Source organism: Sinocyclocheilus grahami, unplaced genomic scaffold (assembly GCF_001515645.1).
Source record: "Sinocyclocheilus grahami isolate Dianchi unplaced genomic scaffold, SAMN03320097.WGS_v1.1 scaffold59.1, whole genome shotgun sequence".
NCBI lineage: Eukaryota > Metazoa > Chordata > Actinopteri > Cypriniformes > Cyprinidae > Sinocyclocheilus > Sinocyclocheilus grahami.
In genome coordinates this window covers 504,261-527,397 of record NW_015505238.1, presented here as the reverse complement: position 1 = coordinate 527,397, position 23,137 = coordinate 504,261, and the positions used below count along the sequence as shown (strand labels likewise).

The 23,137-nt window shown below is 38.1% G+C and overlaps 1 protein-coding gene across 2 annotated transcripts in view; it reads left to right on the top strand.

Moving 5' to 3' along the window:
- Nucleotides 1-18,944, top strand: part of LOC107584375 (WW domain-containing adapter protein with coiled-coil) — a 42,470-nt gene extending 23,526 nt beyond the window's left edge. The window contains exons 7-13 of one of the 2 annotated variants that reach the window (XM_016270961.1): nt 3,732-3,983; nt 11,438-11,560; nt 13,817-13,968; nt 14,048-14,163; nt 15,208-15,442; nt 17,242-17,369; nt 17,470-18,944. In XM_016270961.1, coding sequence (XP_016126447.1) covers nt 3,732-3,983; nt 11,438-11,560; nt 13,817-13,968; nt 14,048-14,163; nt 15,208-15,442; nt 17,242-17,369; nt 17,470-17,539 — 1,076 coding nt within the window. In that variant the 3' untranslated portion in view covers nt 17,540-18,944. The remainder of the gene's footprint in view (nt 1-3,731; nt 3,984-11,437; nt 11,561-13,816; nt 13,969-14,047; nt 14,164-15,207; nt 15,443-17,241; nt 17,370-17,469) is intronic. The other variant, XM_016270962.1, reaches the window with a different exon arrangement.
- Nucleotides 18,945-23,137: the final 4,193 nt, after the last annotated feature.

Below are 23,137 nucleotides of genomic sequence, written 5' to 3'. Positions count from 1 at the left end.
TTTATAGAATGATAACATTTAGAGCTTTTGGAATGTTTTTATGTATCAAACTTCTGCTTATCCACACCACCCATGTAAGCAGTGTCGGGGTCTGCTTGTCCATGCTGGTAGGAGGCAGTAGCAAGTCTTTGCCTTATGCAGCATGACGTGTTAAGGCTCTTTAAACACTCCTGTTCTGCATGCTTCTATTTTTCTTCATTTATTTTCCAGTCATCACAGCAGTTTACTTCTCTTTGAGTACAGTTTTCAATGCTTGACAGTATCAAGGCAGTCGAAGGGTTTAAGGCACAGGTTTTCCACTGTCACGGAAAACCTCAGAATATCAGGGAGTTTTAAAATAATTTTTCCAGGCCTGGAATTTTTTTTTTACTTCCTCGAGTCATGAAAATGTATATATTAAATATATTTTGTTGGTATGCTCTGTTCTGAAGTATTTCATCACTTAGGGTGTACTGTACTCACACTAGGCACGGTTGCCTTGAACTGAACCCGAGTGCGATTATACCCCCTCCCCACTCCCACTGGCCTGCACTCACACTTGCACCAAACTTTCCGGGCCGGAGCACGCTTACGTCATGTGCGAGATAACGGAGAAACCCACTTTCGCTAATATTCTATCTAATAAATTTGTAATTTATGCCGTGCCTTAATTTTCACTTGTAAGTATCAGAGAATTATTATGGAGGCAGCTGACGTTAATGACAGATTTTGCAGCTTTAAATCACAGACTACAATTCCAATTCATCAATAAGGTGAGAACCAGACCCATTATAAATGTAAATATACTTTGAATTGAATTAAATTAATTGAAAAGTGTAGTGTAGTAGTAGTAATAGCATATGTTTGCGGTCGTAATGATGACAGTAGTGCACAAAATAGTATCTGTTCCATGCTCCGGCACGTTTAGCGCTCACACTACATGCGGCACAGGGCGATCACACTAGTGAAACGAACCGCGCTTTGGGGGTCAAGCGCGCTCTGGGGGTCAAACGCGCTCTGGGGGTCAAACGCGCTCTGGCACGGTTCAAAACGCCTAGTGTGAGTACACCCTTAGATATCACTCTTGGTGAAGTAAAAATTGCCAAGCCAAAATGTATGATTTTGTGTGCCTTAGTATTAGGGTTGTCCAAAAATTTTTTAAATTTCAAATATTCATCGAATTTCAAATAAAAATCCACATTCGAATGCAAAACGTTGCATTCGAATTTTAGATGTGTGTAAAGGATGCGCTTTATCAGTGGCGCACGAGATGCGATGACAATGTAAGTGTCATTGCATTATAATGTTTTTCTTAGCCTATCCAGTTGAAGCCACTAGATGCGGTGCTGCTGCATTGTTTATTAAAAATATTGTGGAAAAAAGAACATCAATGCGGAGAAGATCTAGTTCACATCAAAACTGAAACCATGCTGTTCACACAGAACACATTTTCTAGAGGGACATCTATTACTGTTGCACTCGCATCTCGCACAAAGGAGCCGCATGTTTAGAAAGCCATGTAAAATTAATGCAAGTTTAACTTTGAAAATAACGTATATATGGCGGGTTTTTCCCCCCATCCCACTGCAACTCATGTTTTTAAATGAAAAATGTACTCTGTGTGATTGGCTTTCCGCCCTTTGTATTAAACTATGCATACATACATGATGCTGTTTTGTTTATAGTTGTTTAAGCAACTTAATTATAATTGGATTATAAACATTATGCACTTTTTTCACAGAGTCGTTATCTTATGCTTTGAATAAACGTGCATTAGTAATATTTTGCTCGATGTGCCCTCTTGTGGCCTCAGAAGAGAAGCCAAAACTTATTCTTCACCATAACTGAAATTTTGCATTTTAAATTGGAATATAATTTAGTTTTTCAGCCATTTTGACAGTCCTACTTGGTTTTGAGTCTTTCTTTCCATTGAATGAGCCAAACCAGAACACAGACTGGTGGGAATGATTGATTAGTGAATTGTTGAAGGGATTTGAGTGATTCTTAAGTCATTATCTAATAATTACAAATGACTGGAAAGCAATTAATTTGTTAAAAAATGTGGGAACCCTGAGGGCAGTCCATAATTTTGCTGTTTTTCTGTCTAGAATTGTAATCATTCAACGTTTAATGCACACAGTGTTGTGAATGGGGAGAAGTGCTTGAAGAAGAGGTTTTGTGAAAGGTGGTGTAATAGTGTGGATGGTTTCCCTTAAGGAAATATGTTATGGCCAGACTGTCAAAATGACAAAAAAAATGACCAGTACAATTCAAAACAATGTATCCGTGTGATGCAGCTGACACAGAATAGCATACGCTGGTTATGTTCAGTTGATACTCTTCAAAATGGCGCCAGGGTGACGCGGAGGAGACTAATTGTTGAATAAAGTTTTTTTTTTCCCTTTGCGCACAAAGTAATCTCGTAGCTTCATAAAATTACGGTTGAAAAAAGAAATTTTCAGGTATAGAAATGAAATAATCAAATGTAAAATAACACTGCATAGTCTTCACTGTATAGATTAAATATTGATTAATCCTTATAAAAGTTGTTCAGTCAAAATCAGTGAGATTTTTCTTTGACAGAAGTTTTCTGTTAGTCTACTTTCACTTTAAGAAGGAAAGCATGGATCCAAAATACTGATACTCGTCTGTTTTCTTTCTCAATTGTTTACGTTAAGACATAGACCGAAGAGCGGAAGAGAGCTCAATTAGGTATTGGCGCACTGTCGATGCGTCCTATCTGTATGCGTGTGCTTTGGATGTGTGCGCGTGTCACTGCACGCTGAAAACTCACAAGCACTCGACAATTCCGTCAACTGTCCAGAGCGTTTTTTATGCTCGCCCTTCAGGCAGTCTTATCGTCCCGACACGTGAGTTTAAACGAGAATGCACGCATTGGCGGTGATACATAGACGGACATTGGTGAAAATGTGGACAGTGTCAAAATAAGGTGCCTATTTATATTACAGATATCAATATTTTACGTGTGGCATCGTATCATTAGACATTTAATCGGTGTATTGATCCATATCTATGGATGGTTACACCTCTACAAGGAATTAAGTGGTTGTACTGAAATTGTGTATTTTATGAGAAAAGAATGTCCCTTTGTCTCTATAAAAACTAACAGCCGTGTTAAAAAATATAGAGATTGTTTCTCTAATTAAAAATATTTCAATATGAATTATGCATCACAGAACAAAAAATCTGATTTGCTGAGATAAGCCTGTAATGGCCTGATTTTATATCTTTAAGTACCACGCATGCTGTGTTTTCATGATGAGGAACTGTACACGCGGTCTCTAAATTGTTGTTCTAGCTGCTCAGCGCACTTGCTCTTAGGGCACCTGTTAAGAAATGTTCAGTAGTGTCTCTCCACGTTGCCAGCCTTGGGAATTGTGGGCTATTTTTAGATCCTGACGTCTGCAGGAGCTATTAAACAATGAAAATTCGTTGTACACTCATGTGTTTCACTCTAGGTGCTAAAGTGAAGCTCTGCTTATTCTGAATGTATGTCATATATGAACATGCTCTCATTTCCAGTTTTTGAACAGACTGTCTCTGTAAGATCTTTGAGATTTTTTCAGGTGAAATTTTGGCTGTAGATGATTTGGATGATTCTTTAGGCAAAATCTGAAATTGTTGCTGAGACACTTTCAATAAGCTGTTTTTCCCCCCCCACTACTGTCACTAAACATTGTTAAACTCTCTTAGTGATTTTTTTTCATTGACTTTTTCACCCCTATAAACAGAGTCTTCGATTGCCACAGAGAAGCCTTCCTCACTCACACCCTCCTCTTCCTCTGCTGCTGTGTCTGGCTTAAGTGTGGCCAACTCTGCCAGCACCGCCTCAGGCTCTACAGTTCCAGTTTCTCCGGTGATGCAGTCTCCGGCCCCGCCCACTCTTCTCCAAGACCCCTCCCTCTTACGTCAGCTCCTCCCCGCTCTGCAAACGGCCCTGCAGCTTAACAACGCCAGTGTAGACATGGCCAAGATCAATGAAGGTAAGTGTTTTGAATCTTAGTGAATAGAATCAGTTGTGGACCATGGTTACCAGATGTTTTTATCCAAAACATTACAGGGACAGTCGCATTTGAGGATCCTGAGGTTATATCCTTGCTTGCTCTTCTGCGGTAATGGCAGTTACCACCTCTGAACTTTACTACACCACTATAACTTCAATGTGGTGTTAGCAAGCATTCCGTTTGCAGCTTTATTTTAGTTGATGCATAGTTGCAAACTGATTCTCCTAGACAGAACCAGGGTGATGAGATGTACCATCCAGAATGTCTGAATGGATTTTGGCTGGTCTGGTCTTGCACCACTGCAAATGGCAGATGTGTGTAAACGGTGAAATTCAAAAGTTTGAATGATCCAGTGCTAGGGCTGCTGCATCATGCATTAATATTGTATTCAAACTAGTTGCAGGGAACGTTTCCTCTTGTTTAGGCTGTGGTGAAGTGCTTTGCTTAAAAGGTTAGTTCAACCAAAAATGAAAATTCTGTCATTAATTACTCACCCTCGTGGTGTTCGAAACCCGTAAGACCTTCGTTCATCTTCGGAACGGGGTAGTTACCTTGCTGTCTATGGGAGGGTCAGAGAGCCCTCAGATTTCATCAAAAATATCTTAAATTGTGTTCCGAAGATGAACGAAGGTCTTACGGGTTTCGAACACCACGAGGGTGAGTAATTAATGACAGAATTTTCATTTTTGGGTGAACTAACCCTTTAAAGGTGTTCGAGTTTCAAGTAGATCATGAATGTTGTCTTAAAGGGGACATCGAATGCCCATTTTCCACAAGTCGCTATGATTCTTTAGGGTCTTAATTAGTGCTGTGTGATATACCGGTTCATACCGAATACCGGTGTTTATTTTTGTTATGATATGAATTTTTAAAATACGCTTACTGATTGTTTGGAATTATAAATATGAGCGTAGTTCGTCTGTTAATATCACATGCACTTTTTTGTTTGTTGTTTTTTTTTTAGTTTGTTACTCAGACGCAGGCAGAGTGCGCTTCATGAGACAAAAAAGTAATATAGCCAAAACAACCACAACCACATCTGATAAATTCAACATCTTTAGTGTAGATGCATGTTGATTTTATCAGACGATGCCGCGATTATAGATGAGTGACTCCTGGTTAACATGTATTAAAAGGGGTCGTGTTCAGTCACTATTTAGTGTGGTATTTTTTGACAATATTCACTCATCATGACAGTAAAATAGGGAATTCTAAGTCAATATACTGCAGTATTTCCTCTCTCAATCAGTAGAAAATATGGTTAATGACGGTACATGAAATTTTTTCATGCACCGTGAAACCGGTATAATTTTGAAAAATACCATGATATAAATTTTTGGTCATACCGCCCAGCACTAGTCTTAATGGGGAAAAAAAATGACATACTTTGGTTAAAATTTCTCAATGGTAGTGTAAAACAACACCGTTTTTACCTTGTCAAAAACAGCTCTGTTCACTGCGACCCGTTTCGGTGCTTATCCTTTAAACGATATAGAGTTACTGCTCACCCGACCCCTCCATTCTTATTCATGCAGTTATAACTGCTCAAAAACTATTTAAAATGTATTTGTAAATGACTTATTAGTCATTAACGAACACTTTTATAAACCCTCTACAAAGGCAACCTTAATGTAGTGTACACTGTAAAAAGTCATTAGTTGAACTTGCTAGGAAAACCTGTGGAAACTGATTGCCTCAAATTTTGATTTTGCCTCAAATTTTGATTTTGATTGCCTCAAGCAAATTAGTTTATCATTTTTGAGTTAATAAAACTTACTGTAACTTTGTATAGGTAACTTGTGTATATGTAGAGGTTACCAGAAAACTTGAGTGTTGCTAACTCAATTTGACAAGTTCAGCCAACTTAGAGATGTAAGTTAAGCTTAGTGCACAGAACTCAAACAAAACAGTTCTCTTAACAAGTCTGCTTTGTTCACATTACTAGACAAATGTGTGGAAACAGATTGCCTTAAATTTCTCAAGTAAGCTGTACTCAAAACTTAGTTGTTAATGCAAAGACAGAAAACAGGTTGTTAGCACAACAATAGGGCATTTATTTGTTTAAAACAATATTACTTCAAGTCATTATTTTTTAGGCATGCTATCAAATCAACAATTTAACACTGTAAAAAATTGCACATACTGCACTCAGGAAATAAATAAAATAAAAAAAAACATCAACATCCCTTTTATGACACCTTGTAAATCTAGATTTACCATTTTCTAAATCAATCATGAACAATTACACTGAAAAATGCTCCATCACACCACAATGACATCTTTCTACATCAGAAGATTTTTCAGAAATTGCATTCTAGGTTCAGCCATTGAATGAAATCAAAGGTGTCCTTCAGTACTGGAGGATACTATAATTTCATAGCATAAATCCAAGTCCAAAGAGCAGGCATATCTTGGGGAGGATTTAGAACTTCCACTGCATGAGTTTAAGTCCCCAAAAAAGAGCCCATAGAATATGACAAGAAAATGGTTTTAATTAGTGCTGGGCATTGACGCACATTTAAAAACTATTTTCTACTCCAAATGATTTTCTGAAATATAAACATTTAAACAGTGGTTGTGATGATAACTTGTTTTCATGACATTTGTTCGAACATTAAATGCTGAAAAACGGATTACATAAGACATGATAAATTTCATTAAGTTGTACTGTATCGCTCAACATACTTTATGATTCTTACTCACGTTTATTTCATGTTATAACTAGCAGTAAAGAGGAAGATGGATGCTTGTAATCTAGCTTGTAAACCACTGGCTAGCTAAAGTTAGTACGCTAACTGACGGTTACAGTATTGCTCGTCAGTAAAAACTAATAAAATCTGCCTTTTCTTTTCCTCAAAAACGATAGCACACACTGTGACAATATAGTTTATAAGTAGATCACCAAAAACTTACCTAATCTTGCGGCCACATTTCAAACACGAGCTGACTCTGAAGTTCAGTTCGTTGTCGTCTTCTGGTGATGTTTTGTTTAAACCAACCTTCCGCCACCTATTGGTGCACTTCCGCCACCTACTGGTCTAGAGTTATTAGAGCACATAGTGGGATTTAATCCAACAAACTAGATGCTCTTAAGTACTGTTTACTAAAGTTGTTTAGTTTAACTATTGCATCCACCTGAAAGTTCACATAACACAGTGTAATTAAGTAAATTCAACAAATTTGTAAAAATCAGTTATGTTTACTCGCTTTTCTTAAGTAGATTCAGTGATTACTTTTTACAGTGTAGTGGATGCGATAAAAGGACCGTTGCAGATCATTTGAACTTTGTGTCAGTATGTCATAAATAGAACGACACTCATGCCCGGTGTACTGACCCTCGTTTACAAAGCAGTTTGGTGTAAAATGATTTGCGCAAACATAAACGCATTTTTGTAGATCGGGGGGGCGTGCTCCCTTCAAAAACAAAAGTAATCCACTGCGTCTTCAGCGGCTCAGATGTCGAGAGTAAATGACGACTGCCATGTTCATTATTACATCCAACAACAAAACACCTCAGTCACTTAGGAAACAGTCTTGTCTACATCTGCTCTGGTGTCGAAACAATGGCGGACTGTTGACAGTTCACTCAGGGCGAGTCTGTGATAAAACACCAGTGTCAGTCAACAATCGTGGGAGGGGCCTGGGCAAAGTTACGTCACTGCCAAGAATCTGTGAATGGCTTGATCTGAGAAAGTGCTTATGATTTTTGGGGGAAAAAAGCACTGGGGGAATTTTTATCATTATAGGCTAGTTGTGTGTACACATTTATGTTCGAACACCATGTAAAAGTGAATTTTGCATCCGATTTTCCTTTTAAAGATGCACAAGTTCTAAATCACTCCACTTGAGGTTGATTGCAGCATTGTCTGACCTAGGATTGTAACATACACACAAAAATGCTACTGAAAAAGTTTAAATACACTGGCGATTTGAGCTTGTGCGATTTCTAAATCGCTTTATAGCACGATTTTCCGCGCCCCCGACCTCCCGCAGTATGCTAGCCGAACCAATCAGAATGCAGTGCGCCTAAATGTAGCACGAGAACAGAACAGACCGGGCGGGCATACAAACGTTACGCCAGATTCACACACTCCGTCTGTGGTGCATATTTTTTCCGCGCCCATGTGAACGGATCAGAGTGTTCACACTGCACGCGATTGCGGTCCGGCAGTTAGCTCCAGGAGCGGTGCGTCTGCAGCAGTCATGTTGCGATTGTTACCGCACGGAATCTGTTTCTGCTGTGCTGCACGCGCTGAATTAAAGTGACAGCACATTATTCGCGGTAAAAATTAACATGGATTGACATGGAAATTTAGGAATTACACCATAAATGCATATAATTAAAGTCTACTGTTTCACAGTCAACAGTCAACACATGGCTTTTTGGCTAGATTTAAAACAAGGAAAAGTGCACTTTTAGATAAGGCAAATAATAGATGGCACTCGTGGTGGTAGTTAAAGTTATATTTGAGTTTAAATGTGAATGTCTATGAAAGATTGTATTACTGTACTGTGATAAAAGAGAATCACAATGCTGAAAAAGCATTTTCAGAAACAACATTTGGATTTGAGATCAAAATAATGGATAAATGTGTTTGTGGTAAACAGCCGCGGATCAGGAGCGGACTGCAAACGCGTCCTCTGCGAAAGCAAAATGAGTCTGTGCTGCTTCTGCACCGCATACACATACTGTATTTGCACTGCAGACGAAGTACGTGTGAAGTTCATCATCTGAGGCAACGCCACAAAGAGCTCTATGACCAATGGACACAGGATTTTTTTTTTCTGCCATATGTCTATTCTAGAGACGTTTACTTAGTGATTATTTTGCCTTATGTCTGTTCTAGAGACATGTTACAGCTTTTTGATAAAGCTCTAATTGGTTTTCTTTTGGAAACATGTTTCAAATTCACACTGAATGCACTAATGACTGTAAAGCATGTTTGTGTGTCAAAATCGGGATTAAAATCGAAATCGCAAAATTGATCAGAGAAATCGCGATAGGTTTTTTTTTTGTCTATCGCACAGCCCTATTGAAAAGTTTAGGGTAAGATTAATATTAATATTTCTTTTTTTCCTGAAAATATGCATTAAATTAATCAAAAGTCTGTAGTAGGGTTGTGACGGTGAGGAAATTTTCCCACCGGTTAATCAGCGTGTGACAACACCACGGGGGCGGGGGCGGGGGCGTTCCCTCTTTTCTTCGCTTTCCCTTGCTTTTAAATAGCTTGTAAAAGCGGCGTGCGCATTTTACTTTCACTTTCAAATAGCGGCAATTCGGAGTAAGGCAATTGTTTGTTTTTAGTGCGTTCAAATTTTCCCTCTTTTCCTTGCTGTCCGAATTTAGCAGCAGTTAGGCGTCAATTGCTTGAATGCAACAACAAAATACAACATAAAACTCACTTTAGCCTATATATGAAACATAGAACTTTTATTAACAAAACAAATAAAAATACACTATGCTATAGGGCAGGCTATGCCTAATATAAAATAACAAATAACTTACATAGTTTAAATAGGTATACAAAACTTGAAACAAGTAAACATGTATAATATATAATCAAATAAATAAGAAACGTAGAACGTTTATTAGCAAAACGAGTAAGAAAGCTTGGAGGCACGGCATACACCTTGATGTCAAATAAAATAAAGTAAGAATCAGCAAACAATGTGGAACCAATTAAATGAGAAACGAATGTTTAGAAAAACTTCCAAAATCACCTTAGATAAACGACAAAAGTCAACAGGCTTTTCAAAATCCAAAATATTGCCAAGCAGGCGCTTTTGCATCTAGTTTCGAAACTAAATAATCCGCGATCGTTTTGTCTGTCTCACCTCACTCTTCTTGTCAGTCAGCTCAAATTCACTCTCCTCACTGGAGAAATAATCTGATCTGTGATGCGACTGTCGTTCGGCACAATGCATTGAGCAGCCGCATTCAGATTTTAATTGTAGTGTCTGTTCTTTTACTGAACTAAATGATTTTGATTACTATAAAAATATATGTCACTTGCCCACTTATGCGGTGGGCAAGTGACATAACCGGTGTTGCGTCTTAACACCGGTAGCACCATCTATCACTGCAATCCTAGTCTGTAGTAAAATAATCTGTTATTTAATGATCCAGTATTTTAAGTAAATGAGATGTGCAAACTCAACTAATCAGTTTATTATCTGAATGACTAGTCAAATCAATTGGTCTTTCTTTTATATATTTATATCATATGGAGTGATTTCAGCCCCAATCAGACTAATTTTTAATGGGATGTGACATAAGTATGTTGGTGGAACACTTGCACTGAGACCGAATGTTCCGAAAATAAGTAAAATTCAATGGATTTCCCCTGCTTAGGGAGTAGGGAACAATGAACACTGTGTAGGGATCATATCGATCGGAACACAGTTCATGCACGTAGCTCACTTCTAACGAGCTGGTTATCTGAATCGGGTGTGTTAACTAAGCGAGACATGCTAAATATGCAGAGCGCGGGGGCGTGATGACTGGAATTGGGAATGGATGAATGAATGATGCATTTATATAGCGCTTTGTGTATTGTATTGTTGTACACCCAAAGCGCTTTACAATCATGTGTGGGGGGGGGGGGGGGGTCTCTCCTCCACCACCACCAGTGTGCAGCATCCACTTGGATGATGCGACGGCAGCCACAGGACAACGGTGTCAGTGCGCTCACCACACACCAGCTACAGGTGGAGAGGAGAGAAAGTCATAGAGCCAATCAAGTGGTTGGCAATTATTAGGAGGCCATGATTGACAAGGGCCAGAGGGGCAATTTGGCCAGTACACCGGGGTTACACCCCTACTCTTTATGGGAAGTGTCATGGGATTTTTAATGACCACAGAGAGTCATGACCTCGGTTCAACATTCATCCGAAAGAACCGCTGGGCTACGTCATGTCATTCACCAGTGAGAAAACTTTAAAAGTAGTACAATACCAGGAAGGAAGATCGGGTTGTTGATGTTTGTCTGCCATTCTCGATGTGCCAACAAATGTGTCTGCACAGCGTGCGTGAACGCGCTGATGACGTATTCTGTCTGCACGAACCGAGTGCACAGAGATATGCTAATACATACGTTGACACTGACAGGCAGGTAGGAAAGCCAATTAAATTTGATTGGACGAACATTTCTTGGTCCTACGCCTTCCACAGAATATGTAACTACAGATAAATACATTTAGACTTAATGATTGCCATTGGGATGTGAAGAAACTTTCAACCAGCATAACAAAAAATGTTTCTGAAGACAATCATCTATTGCACCTTTAATGTTACCAAAGCATTTAGTAAAGAAAGGGTTTTTCCTGCAGACTCTGATTTCAATGTTAGGTTTTTTTCTTTTTGACTGCTTCCTGTCTTCACCTTTTGTCCTTGCTTTCTTGCTTCATTCTGTGTGTTTTCTGTGTCTCTGTAGTTCTCACGGCTGCAGTAACTCAGGCTTCGCTGCAGTCCATGCTCCATAAGATCCTGACTGCTGGTCCGTCTGCCTTCAACATCACAACTCTGCTCTCCCAGGCTACTCAACTGTCCAGCCAAGGTACATACACACACTCTGCTATCTCTCTCGTACTACCTTTTACTTTCAAACCTGCTGTGTTTTGTGCTACAATGCCATCCAAATTATGGCTTTGACACGTGGTTTTAAGGTTTGCTCTGTTTTGTGACCTGATCTTGAACTTCGTAACTTGAGCTCATGGTTTTGATTTGTTTTTGGCATGAGGTTGTGTTGCTTGTGTTATCGACTCATGCCAGCTGTGGGGTTCTGAGTCAGCTTCCTTGAGTTAGCAGATGGGGTTGGTAGCTTAGCACACACACACACACAGGCTTGGCTGCTGCTGTCTGAGCAGATAATGGTGGGCCACGTGGGCCTCAAAAATGATATGTATATGTCATGCAGCATCTGTTATTTGGCCATATCTAAATTACATGTTTATTTGCATGTTCACAATAAATGGATAGGCTGTATCTTCATAACCAGTAGCTTTTACGTAAATACTTGGCAAGACAGGCATTTTGACACATTTGTGTAGTTGACCTTTCAAGCATAGTAATCCTTGAAAGAGAATTCAATTATTTTGTCAAGTATGTCAAGTCAGTGTTTCCATAGGATTTTTGTGAGACTGTGGTGCGGTGAACACCAGATCATCAAGATTTAATAAAAATGTGTACATTTTAAAGTTAAATGCACCAGTTTTGTACACTTTGAGAGCAAAATTAAGAACTCCGACCCTTTTTCAGTCACCAAAGTAAACAAAATCTGCATTGATTTGTGCTTGGACATTAAAGTGTACTCTAACCTCTTTAGTTGTGATAATTTCTCAGTCCAAATTACATTTACACTGGTGTTTTTAGAGAGCAAAACAATTTGTTTTAATAATTCATTATTATTATTATTAGTATTGGGAAACACTGCAAAGTTACTAGGATATTAATAGGAAGCTCTTTCTTTTTTTCTGTGTATTTTTTCTTTTTTGGTTCTTTGATTTGCTATGGTAGTTTTTAGTACTGTGCTGCATGGATAAATTTGCATACTGCAATATAAAGTCTATCTAATGACACTTCATATTGTTTGCACAGTGTGTGAATTTTATAAGAAATGGGATCAGACCTATTCTGGCATTTGTTTTAAAATATTGCATAATGTAGTCTAAGGATAAAATTGTTTTATAAATTAGAAGAAACTAGGAGACAGTGTTTCTATGCTTTGAGGAAGTTGGTGATTCTATAGTCCTCTATAGCAGAAATAGTGTAAAAATAATCAACATAATTTTTCTTACTAATGCACATGGAAGTAATGTGTTCAGAACTTTGCATATATGTAAGGCCCCCCCCCCCCCATTTTTATAGAAACAGATTTGTTTCTATGAAGAAACCGAACAAACTGAGACCGACTAAATCCAGAAGATCTGTGGCAACACCTCCAAGATGCTTCAAGAACCCTACCTGCAAAGCTACAGTACTGTTAAAAGTTTTAGGCACTTCAAAAATGCTGTAAAATGAGGATGCTGTCAAAAATAATGTCATAAATAGATTTTCTTTTTCAATTAGCTTAACTAAATTAAATCAATATTTGGTGTGACCATCCTTTGCATTTATAGCAGCTTAAGGTACCTAGGTTCACTTGCGCATAGTTTTTTAGGCAGCTTTGCAGGTAGGTCTCTTAAAGCATCTTGGAGACGTCGCCACAGTTCTTCTGGATTGAGTCTGTCTCAGTTTGTTCTGTTTCTTCATGTCATTCCAGACAGACTGGATGATGATGAGATCAGATCTCTGAGTGGAGCTCTGGCTGTTGTCAGACTCCTTGAACAAACAAAACTCTCACTGGATTATTACAATTAATGGCAAAATGAATCTTTGGAAATGTAAACCGATATTTCCTACTGACACTACATCAAAAGATAGAAATAACTGACTTGAAACCATTTCTTAGCTGGTGAAAATACCAGTGTTCTAATAATTTTGCCCACCACTGTATTTAGGAGAACAGTAAGTCAGAGTGAGCTTCTTAGACTGTTAATGGCCTCAGTGTGTCAGATAGATAGATAGTTATAGTAAATATTAGTTCAACTAAACTTTTCATTTAGTTGCCAAGGCAACATTTCTAAAGTTTATATTTTAATTTTCTAATATATATTTTATTTCAGCTTGATTTCTGTGTTTTGAGTTTTATTTAACGTTAACAACAGCAACTATAGATTGAAATCAGAGCCAGAACCACATTTGTTAACCTGTTGTGATTAGCCACTATCCCTTCACCTCATCTCTGTCTTCTCTCTCTTTTTGTCCTGTGGAGTAGCCCAGCAGTCCAGCCAGTCTCCGATGTCTCTGACGTCAGACGCTTCCTCTCCTCGGTCGTATGTGTCTCCTAGAATCAGCACACCGCAGACCAACACAGCCTCCCTCAAACCCCCCCTCAGCACCACGCCAGTGTCCTCACAGACCAAGGTATACTGCTGTCAAATGAGATGACAGATGTCACAAATGAAAGTATGGCTTTGTAACACATTCTCCCTATCTTTCTCAGATAAACGCTATGACCGTTAAGTCCAGTTCTCTCCCTCCACCATCGTCCCAGCAGTCCCTCCCCACAGACAAACATCACGACAACAGCAACTCTCCACGGACGCTGCAGAGACAGAGGTAACTTAAGACCCTTATTTGTAAATAACTGAACCGATTCATCAACTTTCTAAAAAAAACAAATGTGCAAAATAAGTTTAATGTAGGCTTATGGGTACTGAACTGCTCAATGTATGCCTTAGCAGCCATATTTGTAGCTCAAAGTGGCTTGTTTTGCGGTGTTTGACTGCCATCTTCTGGCTGTTTGGGATATTGCTGATTTTAATGTTCTAGGATCACATTATGGGTGCGTTTACACTTGTCATTTTGGTTCGATTAAAAGGAACTCTGGTGCGATTACTTTGTTAGTGCGGTTTGTTTAAGTGTGGACGCTGCCATCCGATGCGCACCAAACAAGCGGACCGAGACTGCTAAAAAGATGGGTCTCAGTCCGCTTCCAAACGAACTCTGGTGCGGTTCGAATGAAATATGAACGCAACACGGACCAAATTCTTCTAAACAAACCAAAAACAGGAAGCAATGACAAGATGCGACGCTATGCAACATTTGACGACACTGTGTAACCAAAACAAAATGAGCAGAGGGCAAACGTGGAGCAACGATGAGGTAAAGTGCCTTTTATGAGCTCCTTGTGAGTTTGCAGGTGGTGAAAATAAAATTATATGTACAAGCAAGAATGAGCACGCTTAGTCCAGCAGATGGCATTAGGTGTGTTCGACATAAAGCGGCGCTGAGCAGACTGATCAGTTAATGGGTGTTTTGATATTATACACCCGCAACACCGCTTTAAGTCTAATGCACCTTTTGTTTGGGGTGTTTGGTAAGTTCTGTCACGATATATATGTCATTCAAGCCGACCAATCCGGTTGTGAACGTATCACTATGCCTTTAGGTTCGGTGTCTTTAGGTTCTCTGGCAAAAATGCCAATGTGAACGCTAAGTGGACCAGGACCAAATGTATCCTTTTCCTTTTTGGTCCGGACCAAAAGAACCGAACTACAAGTGTGAACACACCCTAAATGAATGGATTTGTAAAGACCTGATGCACATAAAAAGTAGCTGTTTCAGAAAGACATTGACCCATCCACTGTTTGTGATTTGCAGCAGTCAGAGAAGTCCGTCTCCAGGTCCAAACCACATGGGCAGTAACAGCAGCAGTAATAATGGTGGTGGTCAAGGACCAGGTGTAGTCAGCGGAGCAATGCCCCCGGGCTCAGTACCTGCTAGCACAGCTCCAGGCAGAGCAACGTGTTCCTTTACACCCACGCTGGCCGCACACTTCAATGAGAACCTCATCAAACATGTGCAAGGGTGGCCCGCGGAGCACGTGGAGAAACAGGTATGGAAACAAAAGTTTTTTTTGTGAATAATTAATACTTTTATTCAGCAAGGATGCAATAAGTTGATCAAAAGTGACAGACTTTTAAAATGAAGATTTCTATTTCAAATAAATACTGTTCTTTTGAACTTTCTATTCATTAAAATCCTGACAAAAGAAAAAAAATACCACACTTTATATTAAGTGGCTATAACTACTTACGTTTACATTAATCATTTGGTACATTGGTACATAATTATATATATTTTTAAATACCTGTATGTAATAACATCTGTAATCAATTTCTATAATTACATTTATAATTACACTGTTGACCCATTCCTTACACCGTAACCCACCCTTAAACCTACCCTTACCACCAAACCTGTCCCTAACCTTACCCGTATCCCACCAGCAAAAGTGCAAAAGCAAAAGGAGATGCAGAAGTGTTTTGCAATACAATATGAACACAATAAGTACATTGTACTTATTTTATGTAAGTACATAGTAGTTAAGGCCACTTAATATAAAGTGGGACCAAAAAAGTATTACAGGTTTGACAAATATGAAGCTGCAACATTGTTTTCAATATTGATGATAAAAATATATATTTTTTCTTGAGCAGCAAATCAGCATATTAGAATCATTTCTGTAGGATCTGAAATAATGGCTGTTGAAAAGTCAGCTTTGCTGTCACAGGAATAAGTGACATTTTAAAATATAAAAAAAGAATATCAAATTGTAATATTTATATGTATTAATATGTAATATTTGTTTTACTGTATTTTTAATCAAATAAATGCTACTTTGATGGCTATAAGAGACTTCAAAAACCAAAAAAATTAATTATAATAAATTACCGACTATTATCGTTTATGGCTCAAAAAGTTAAAAAGAGTTTCTAGTTCTCTTAGTACTGACCATTTGATAACTCAATGGCTCTTAATAGGGTCTCAGAAGACATTTCAGGAAAAGGTTAGCACTTGTGTTAATTTTGTCAGCTATTTTCAATTTTAGTCTTAGTCCCGTGTTAAATGTCCTTGTTAGTTGTTATCATATTTAGTCAACCTTATCCTATTTAGTTTGTCAAGTTTTAGTTGACTAAGTCTCGACATTTTAGTCTAGTTTTAGTCAAAGAAAATCTGAAGTATTTTAGTCTAGTTTTAGTTAATGAAAACCATACAGCAGTATTAATTTTGGCAGCCATTTTTAATTTGGTCATAGTCTTACTCAAATGTACATTTTAGTTATCATATTTAGTCAACCTTGTCCTAATTTTGTTTAGTCACGTTTAAGTCAACAAAATGTATGAGCTTTTTAGTCAGATTTTAGTCAATGAAATCTTATCATTGTCACATTTTCATCATGCTGTATTGTGGTTAAACTGATACAAATAATTTTTGCTCAAAATTATAATAGTAATGATTGTTGTCATTTGAGAAATTTACTTTTGCATTTCAGGTATTGCACTTTCACCAGCAAGCACAAATCAATAGAATGTGGACTTGTACATGGTTTATTTTACCTCATCTAGTGTACTGATTTATTATAGGCATATATAAATACTGATTTATCTTGTCTTTGTCCTGTCTTAGTCATGGGAAAAAAGCTCATCAGCAAAAAAACATTTTTCGTCATAGTTTTCATTAACGAAATTAACACTAGTTGGCACCATATACAGCCTCAACACACAGCATTGGACTGTATTCATTAAGCACTGGGCTGCTGAACACAAATAATTGGGATACACCTGTCTGCTACCCGAAATACAGATGTTTTTGTTGCATTGCTAACAATACACATACCACTCTCCCTTCCAGGCCTCAAGGTTACGTGAAGAGGCTCACACCATGGGCAGCATCTACATGTCAGAGAACTGCACAGAGCTGAAGAACCTGCGCTCACTGGTGCGAGTGTGTGAGATCCAGGCCACGTTGCGTGAGCAGAGGTCAACGCATTTCACTTTCTCATATACCAGAGCATGTGCATGTGAATCCCATTATCACGCAAATATACTAACTTGACTCTCCCTTTGTTTTTCTCCACAGGATACTGTTTTTGAGACAACAAATTAAAGAACTTGAGAAGTTGAAGAATCAAAATTCCTTCATGGTTTGAGGAACTGTGGGTTTGCGATGTTGGTCTTGAAACAGGAGGAGAAGAGGGGTAGGTGAATGAGTGGGCAAAACCCATTTTGTGCGTGCGGAACCCTGGAGAACCAAAGTTCTGTTGCGTTCTGCTCTGGGCCCAGTCTTAAATTAAACGAGCTGCAGCGAGGTCTTGCTTTGGACCGAGGGTGGGAGGGGAGAGGGGGGCGGAGAGGTTTTCGGAGGAGTTGCCCTCGCCCCGTCCCTGTACATGTAGATTATTTGTAGATGTTATTTCCATGTTGTGAATATATTTTGTAGATGAAGCCATGGGAAGCCATGCCTATCAAAGCTTTTGACATCCAAACGTTAAACTAATCAGCACCAAGGCAGACTGGGATCTCAAGTGCCCTCATTGCCACCATATGTAGAAAACTTGACTGCAGATTTTTAAATGATATGATTAAAAAACAACAACAACAACAACAAAAAAAGAAAACAAATGCTCTTCAGATATACGATCTGTGAACCATTGCCTTGAGCATGTACCAGACCTGCATGGAAAAGGTGGACATAGTCGACCGGGACATTTAACAAGGACGATGACGTACACAACTCTTTTTCTTCTCACAACTGTGCACACGTATCCACCGGTTCATTTTTCTCTCGCTACATATGAAAAGTTGTAGTAATGCTACATGGTTTATTGGTTAGTTTACCTATTTCTTTCTCTGGTTGCACTATAATGGTTTCATTCCCTCACCCCAAGCCTTTTGAGGGGGTTTACATCATGTTTGTCCACAATGGTTCAGTGGTCTTCTACCTGCCCCTAATGGCCCAGCGATATGTCCACGGTCAACACCAGTGCCTGCTTACGTGATGGAGTGAATGTGAGCAAGAATGAAAGGAGAGAAAGAGAATCATTCCTGCAGCTCAACCCATGTCGTTCCCCTCCCTCACCTCCTTTAGCAGGAGATGAAGACTGGTTATCACCCAGAATCCCCTTTTTCTTTTCTCTTAATCTTTCCAGGTTATTTTTTTCTTTTTATTTCTTTTCTGTACCCTTGTTTTGTTTTAAAAAAAGAAAACTGTACTTTAAAAAAAGAAAAAGGAAAAAATGAACAAGTTGCTGTGGCAACTTGTGTTAAAAACCAGAGTTCATTCCTATGTACAGTTGCTAAGTAATAATGAAGTTAAAGTTTTATTAAAGTTGCAGTGATTACTAGTCTATCAGATATGTTGTATTCATAAATTATTACCACACATTTTCCTTTGCACCCTGATGGGGGGGGGGGGGGGGGGGGGGGGTAGTGCTACTGGAAAACCAAGGGTGAGCCAAGGACTGGACATCACCAACCCTGGTGAGGGCAGGGTCACCTGGGGTCAGAAGGTCAAATGTGAAATGTATGTATTGTAATAAACATGCTAAACTAAAATTTTGTTGTACTTTTTTTTTTGGTTAGTATTCTGTCAGTATGTCTTAGTTTCTTCTATGTTGAGTTTACTACAAAACATTTAAATTAGGCAAAAATTAGCATAAAACCTAGGTTGTCCACTATTTGGAGGACATTAAGTATACCAGTTGATTGTCAGTTGATATTGGATATTTTAAATGTTCATGTACTTTACCCCTATTTTCACATTTAGATTACTTTTTCTGTCATCTACGACTTATTAAAATGTCATCTTTAAAAATAATTTAATAGCACTTTAAAAGCAGATCTCAAAAGGAATATTTATTGTTCATACAGTGACAACTAAAACTTAAAAATGGTTTAATTGAAATAAAATATATGAAAGACTTGCAAAAATTGGCAATGCTGCTAGGCACAAACTTAAATATTAAAATGACTAAAACTGACATGTAAATAAATCGAGGCTAAATAGAAATATTAAGAACACAAGTAAATATAACAAGCCTGTAACTAAATTAAAATGAACTAAAAATGTAAAATAAAAAAGGTAATTCTAAATATTAATATTATAATAGTACATAAATAATACAGGAATAACACTTATACTCTCAATTATGTTATGATGCCTCACTTCGCTTGTGGCATTTAACATTAATTTTTTTTAAGTTGTTAATTTATCTAGATAAAAGAGTAAATATAAATAAAACGTATAAGATTTTAATATATACTTTTGGGGGGCGGGCAGTGTTTGCAGATTACAGGTTTGTGAATATTTGCTGTCTTTTTGTCCCGATAAAACCCATTTTCTTCGGTTTTCCATTCTAAACTACATCAGATCTGGACAGAAGTTACCTGTCCTGTGTTCTACGTCTGTCCAGATATTTCATCTAAAGGTCTACCCGTGGATTAAAAAAAATGACAATATACTTCAGAATACAAAAACAGAAAATTTACTTAAAAAAAAAAAGTCATACTGCTTTTTGTGAAGTGGACTGGTCAAAGAGAAATGAGGAGTTGAAACAGATATGGCCTTTAAATGCCTCTCGACTATCGCACGTCAACCGCATGATGTGTGCCATCATTTAAGAGCAGTTCAAAGCTGTGCCTCAGCTTGAGGTCTTGAGATGTGAAGAGTATGTTATGCTAGCATGCGGAGTCACTCAACATCAAATGTTTTATGATTTAAGAAACATTTATAACTCTTCTTTAAAGCATGACAAGGTTGGTGAACGTCTAAAAATACGCTGACGGTAGTTTGTTAGCTATTCTACTGGCATTCAAGAACAAAAGCAGAATAGCATGTGCTAATAAACTTAATTTAACTGTAAAGGGAGAAAAACACAAATGGCATTTATTTCTTTTTATCGGTGTAGTGTAGAGCTATTTCAAATTGTATAGTTTAAGGGCTTGGGCTATTCCTATCAGAGTTGATCAGCTGAGCCAAATTGGCATAAAGTGGCCCCTGTAATCATGCATAAATGATCCTTTCATGTTCTAGCAAATGTCAGTACAGAATCTTCACCAATTATCTTTAATGTTTTGGTAAGTGATTGCTTTGGAACCCTGAACATGGACATAAAAAGTGGACATTTTCACAATTGGACACAAGAGGGCAGCACCTGATCATTCAAACAGAAAGACGTCTATGCAGTTGTTTCAAATGTTAATGATCAGTTGTTATTTGACACAAGGTTGGATAAACATGTTTGCCTAAAAGAAGTAAAAATTAAAAAAAAAAAGTTGGTGGCCGATTTAACTACTCTACGAAAAACGTCCCATTTGCTAAATTAATTGTAATGTGCTTGAGAACATTTAGACTGATAGGCTTATTATGAAAATCATGATTACTGTATTCCACATCATCTTGTGATTCCTCATAATTAGGAGAATAAACTGGTCTTTAGAGTGAATTACTGCTGAGGTGTGAATCTCGCCATTTGAAGGGAGGACTGGGTTTGAACAGGCGCCTCTGTGAAATTACCAACAATTAGGATAATTGCTAGATCAGCTGAGCCAAATTGGCATAAAGTGGCCCCTGTAATCATGCATAAATGATCCTTTCATGTTCTAGCAAATGTCAGTACAGAATCTTCACCAATTATCTTTAATGTTTTGGTAAGTGATTGCTTTGGAACCCTGAACATGGACATAAAAAGTGGACATTTTCACAATTGGACACAAGAGGGCAGCACCTGATCATTCAAACAGAAAGACGTCTATGCAGTTGTTTCAAATGTTAATGATCAGTTGTTATTTGACACAAGGTTGGATAAACATGTTTGCCTAAAAGAAGTAAAAATTAAAAAAAAAAAGTTGGTGGCCGATTTAACTACTCTACGAAAAACGTCCCATTTGCTAAATTAATTGTAATGTGCTTGAGAACATTTAGACTGATAGGCTTATTATGAAAATCATGATTACTCTATTCCACATCATCTTGTGATTCCTCATAATTAGGAGAATAAACTGGTCTTTAGAGTGAATTACTGCTGAGGTGTGAATCTCGCCATTTGAAGGGAGGACTGGGTTTGAACAGGCGCCTCTGTGAAATTACCAACAATTAGGATAATTGCTGTCAATCCGGTCATTTCTGTGGGTCTCTGAATGTGTCCCCTGAAGCGGAATGGCTTGTCTTTAGCCTTTGACACTGAATCGATGGCCGTCTATCAGATGTGAGCGTCTCCCAGTCTGTCTCTCATCATCAGACACTTCCCGGTGTCACTACCTTTAGCTATAATAAACCACACTATCTATCTATCTATCTATCTATCTATCTATCTATCTATCTATCTATCTATCTATCTATCTATCTATCTATCTATCTATCTATCTATCTATGTTTGTGTGTACAAAATCTGTTTTGATTTAGTTAACCAGCCTATTATATCCATTAAACTTGCCTCAATAAATGATGAATGAAATAAATAAAAGCATATTACATCTTAACTTTCCAACAAAGGGATCTGGCGATTTTTGAAATGAACGCTGTTGTGAAGCTGATAGATTAAAACCCGTAAACGCCCAGTTTTGAATGATTAGGAGAAATTAAAAGAAAAAGTTTGAATTCAAAGAAAAGGGCGTAGGGCACAAATTGTAACTCAAAAATGGTGACATCTAAATGATTTTTTTTTTTTTTAAACTCAAGTCGATTAACTATTTAACCTTTTCACTTTTCAAATAAATAAATAGGGAGAGAGAGATACACAAAATATTTGCACAACAAAATAGTTAAATGCACAAAAGTTATGTAGCCTAGGTAAATAAACCGTATTAGCCTGTAACCTCGCAGACTTTTCAAATCAACAACATATGATATTTTTTCAGCAAAAAGTATTTTAATTTTATTTATTATAGCCTACTGTTTGATGGGTGGGTCTAAATTTCTATCTAAATAGCCTACTGCATCACTATAGACTTGGTTATATTTGTAGAACATTATATTTGTTTATTTATGGTTCAAGGTTGCCCAAAATGCCTTAAATTGTGAAGCACATGCCCTGACCAAAGTGCTCAACACATTAGGGCGGGTAGGGCAGTTGAGATATCGATCGTTGTGCTCTGTGTGTTTTGCATGGGATTGTCTGGGGGGTAATTGAGTGTCACTGTCTGTCTGTGTCGTCTCGCTGGCGCCATGTGCCTCTTTGGATTGCTAATTTCTCCAACCGACCCGCCTACATCCACTCTCTAGTGCAGGCCTGCAGTGTCCACCTCCAGCAGCCTGGGGAACACTGTCATATGGCTGACAAAGCACTGAAACATAGCTTAACGCGTTTCTCAAAACAAAGAAAGAAAGAAAGAAATCCAAAAGAATTGAGATTTGGACAGCTATCCTCGATCACGGAGCAGCGGCTCACCGGCCGGGGAAGTTTCACTGGATCACTTTTGGAAATCCATTATTAATTCTATCCTCAGGGACAAACATTAAGATTTTGTTAGGGATCATTTATTCTCGAGTATACAATATATTAGGTTTCTGTTTCGTAATCAGCCACACCAGCTCCCATTTTAATAACCATTATGTTATTATTTTTTTCTTGCTACCTGCCTCGTCGCGCGATTCTGTCCCAGCATCTGTAGGCGGAAAGACAAATTGTATGACCGCTGTGTGAGCCAATACCAATGCCAATAGGACAGTGTATGCAAATGAACCAACAAAGCAGACCAATGAACGTTCATGTGGGCGTGGCCACACGGCTCCCAAAAGTGATCCAGTG